General features: G+C 42.5%; 1 protein-coding gene across 1 annotated transcript; it reads right to left on the reverse strand.

Annotated features, from left to right (window-relative positions):
- Positions 1-1,670: 1,670 nt before the first annotated feature.
- Positions 1,671-2,097, reverse strand: LOC116898321 (histidine triad nucleotide-binding protein 1-like). The gene has a single exon (XM_032899673.1). It carries the CDS (start codon positions 2,049-2,051, stop codon positions 1,671-1,673), a length of 381 nt encoding a protein of 126 aa, XP_032755564.1. The 5' UTR covers positions 2,052-2,097.
- Between the last annotated feature and the right edge of the window lie 465 nt (positions 2,098-2,562).

Genomic DNA, 2,562 nt, shown 5'->3' on the forward strand with positions numbered 1-2,562 from the left:
GCTTGAAAAAAAATGAATAACACAGTGGAGTTTTTTGCAAACAGAAATGGGAGTCCTTCCTCAAGCCTTTGACCTATCTGTCTCTTGCCTTGCTGTGTACCGGCCTTCTCTCTGTGTTTTTAAGTCTTTGGAGGTCTGTACACGCTTCCCTGATGTTTCGTTTCTTGATTCGTCCATTGTAAGAAGCACTAATTGGCTCTCCAGAATGGAATGTGAAGGTCATTACCTTTACATTATACTTTCCCCAGTTTAAAATTGTCTTTTAAAAAGTGTGTGTGTGGGGTTGGGATTTAGCTCAGTGGTAGAGTGCTTGCCTAGCATCATAAAGGCCCTGGGTTGGGTCCTCAGCTCAAAAAAAAAAAAAAAAAAATGTGTGTGTGTGTGTGTGTGTGTGTGTGTGTGTGTGTGTGTGTGTACATGTGTGTGTAGATGTCCACAGAGGCAGAAGAGGGCAGGCAGCAAGTGCCCCTGAAACTTGAGTTACAGGCAGGTGTAAGGTGTCCCATGGTGGCTCTGGGAATTCATCCCACTCTTTTGCAAGAGCAACAAGTAACTGCTGAGAAAGCTCTCCAGCCTCTGCCCCCAATTTTTGATAATAAAATCTGTCTTTTAATTATTTACTTAATTTACCCTTACAGCACTAAATTCCCACATTTGACTAGAGAAGTAAATATTTATTTTTTGCTCTATGAATAAAATTTTTTTATGTTTCCAATAACTCTACTTTTATTTATATTGTTCCATAGCCCAACAGGCAGTGCGGTTTTTTTTTTTTTTTTATATATTTCTAACCCAGGATAATGAGCTTGTTCCTGTGGCTTTCACCTTTGTTTTGAGTCATATTGCTATTCTATTGTTCACTTCCTATACCTATTGTGAAGGTCATAAATATAAATCAACATTTTGCATCATGTTGCATACATTCCCTAGGATTTTAAAAGTGTTAATGGTGTGATCTCTAGTCTTCTCTTTTATGGTTTTCTCTTGGTTTTGATCAAAACAAACAAACAAACACCCCAGTAAAACAACAAACAAAGAAACAAACGACAGAAAACAAAAACCCCACAACTTTCATTCTTTCCACCAGTGTTCCTGCAAGAGCATGGGTACTATCTTACCTACTGTTGCATAGGCTGGGGACATGGCTCGGTGGTGAAGAGCATGGGTACTATCTTACCTACTGTTACACAGGCTGGGGACATGGCTCGGTGGTGAAGAGCATGGGTACTATCTTACCTACTGTTACACAGGCTGGGGACATGGCTCGGTGGTGAAGAGCATGGGTACTATCTTACCTACTGTTGCACAGGCTAGCGACATGGCTTGGTGCTGAAGAGCATGCACTGCTTCGGCAGAGGACCTGGCTCAGCCTCCAGTATCCATACTGGGTGGCTCACGAGCACTTGTAACTTAAGCTCCAAGAGATTCAATACGTGGGGTCTCCTTGGGCACTCACGCTCACAGGCACATGCCTATACGCAGACATATATCTGCCCCACATAATTAAAAATTCAAAAACAAGAAAAGATTTTTTTTCAGAGACGTGCAACAATGTCTTTTATTAGGCATTAATCTCTTCAATCTCTCCCTACACAGGCAAAACTATGTGTATTGTTGAAATTACTGGAGCTTGTTAACTACCTAGAGAAGGATACTTATCCCCAACCTGCTTAACTAGGAGGCCAGTTCGTCTGCCGACCTCCAAGGATGTGGAGGTGAATATGATAGACAGACTGCCCCTGGTCTGCACCTTCATTCACCACCATCCGATACCCATGCTTCAGGCCCAGATCCGCAGCACATTTCTTGCCAACAATCATTAAATGTCCTAGAAGACTTTCATCATCATCATCTGCCACAGAAATCTGAGATATGTGCTTCTTGGGTATCACTAGAAAGTGTGTTGGTGCTTGAGGGGAAATGTCATAAAAAGCAAGACACCGATCGTCCTCGAAAATGATCTTGGCCGGGATTTCTTTGCGGATGATCTTGCCAAAGATCGTGTTGCCACCGGGCTGGGCCACTTGAGCCTTGGCAATCTCGTCAGCCATCGCGGCCGGTCGCTGTTCTTCCCACGCCGTGGCCACGGTGGGGAGAGGAACCCAAGAAAAGATTTTTTACAACGTGGAAATCTTTGTTAGATTGGTATACCCTTTGTTTTTGTTTCTGTTCTTTATGCTTTCCTCTAGTCTATGCTTTTGCTCTATGAACATGCATTTCTTTACATTTCTAATAACTTTGCTTTTATTACATTCTTCCATAACCCAATAGTACAGCAACACAGCACTAGTCTTGCACTTTTCTAACCCAGGACGATGAGCATGTGCCCTCAGCTCTCAGCTTTCCCTGCGCCTGCCACGCGCTCGAGGCAGCTTATGATTTGTAGATCCACAGCTGACAGTAAGCCATGCTTTCACTTTTGTATTTATTTGTAGGAAATTTTGTTTCCTGGACATTTGTTATACTTGAGTGTTATGTTTACTGATTTCATGTAACATCCATTTCCCCCCCCCCTATATTATGCAAGTGTTTGAGCTTTGTTCTAAGTTAATCCTACATCAA

Source organism: Rattus rattus, chromosome 1 (assembly GCF_011064425.1).
Source record: "Rattus rattus isolate New Zealand chromosome 1, Rrattus_CSIRO_v1, whole genome shotgun sequence".
Taxonomy (NCBI): domain Eukaryota; kingdom Metazoa; phylum Chordata; class Mammalia; order Rodentia; family Muridae; genus Rattus; species Rattus rattus.

Coding starts and splice junctions, on each gene's coding strand:
- LOC116898321 (XM_032899673.1), bottom strand. CDS start 2,051: ATGGCTGACGAGATTGCCAAGGCTCAAGTGGCCCAGCCCGGTGGCAAC.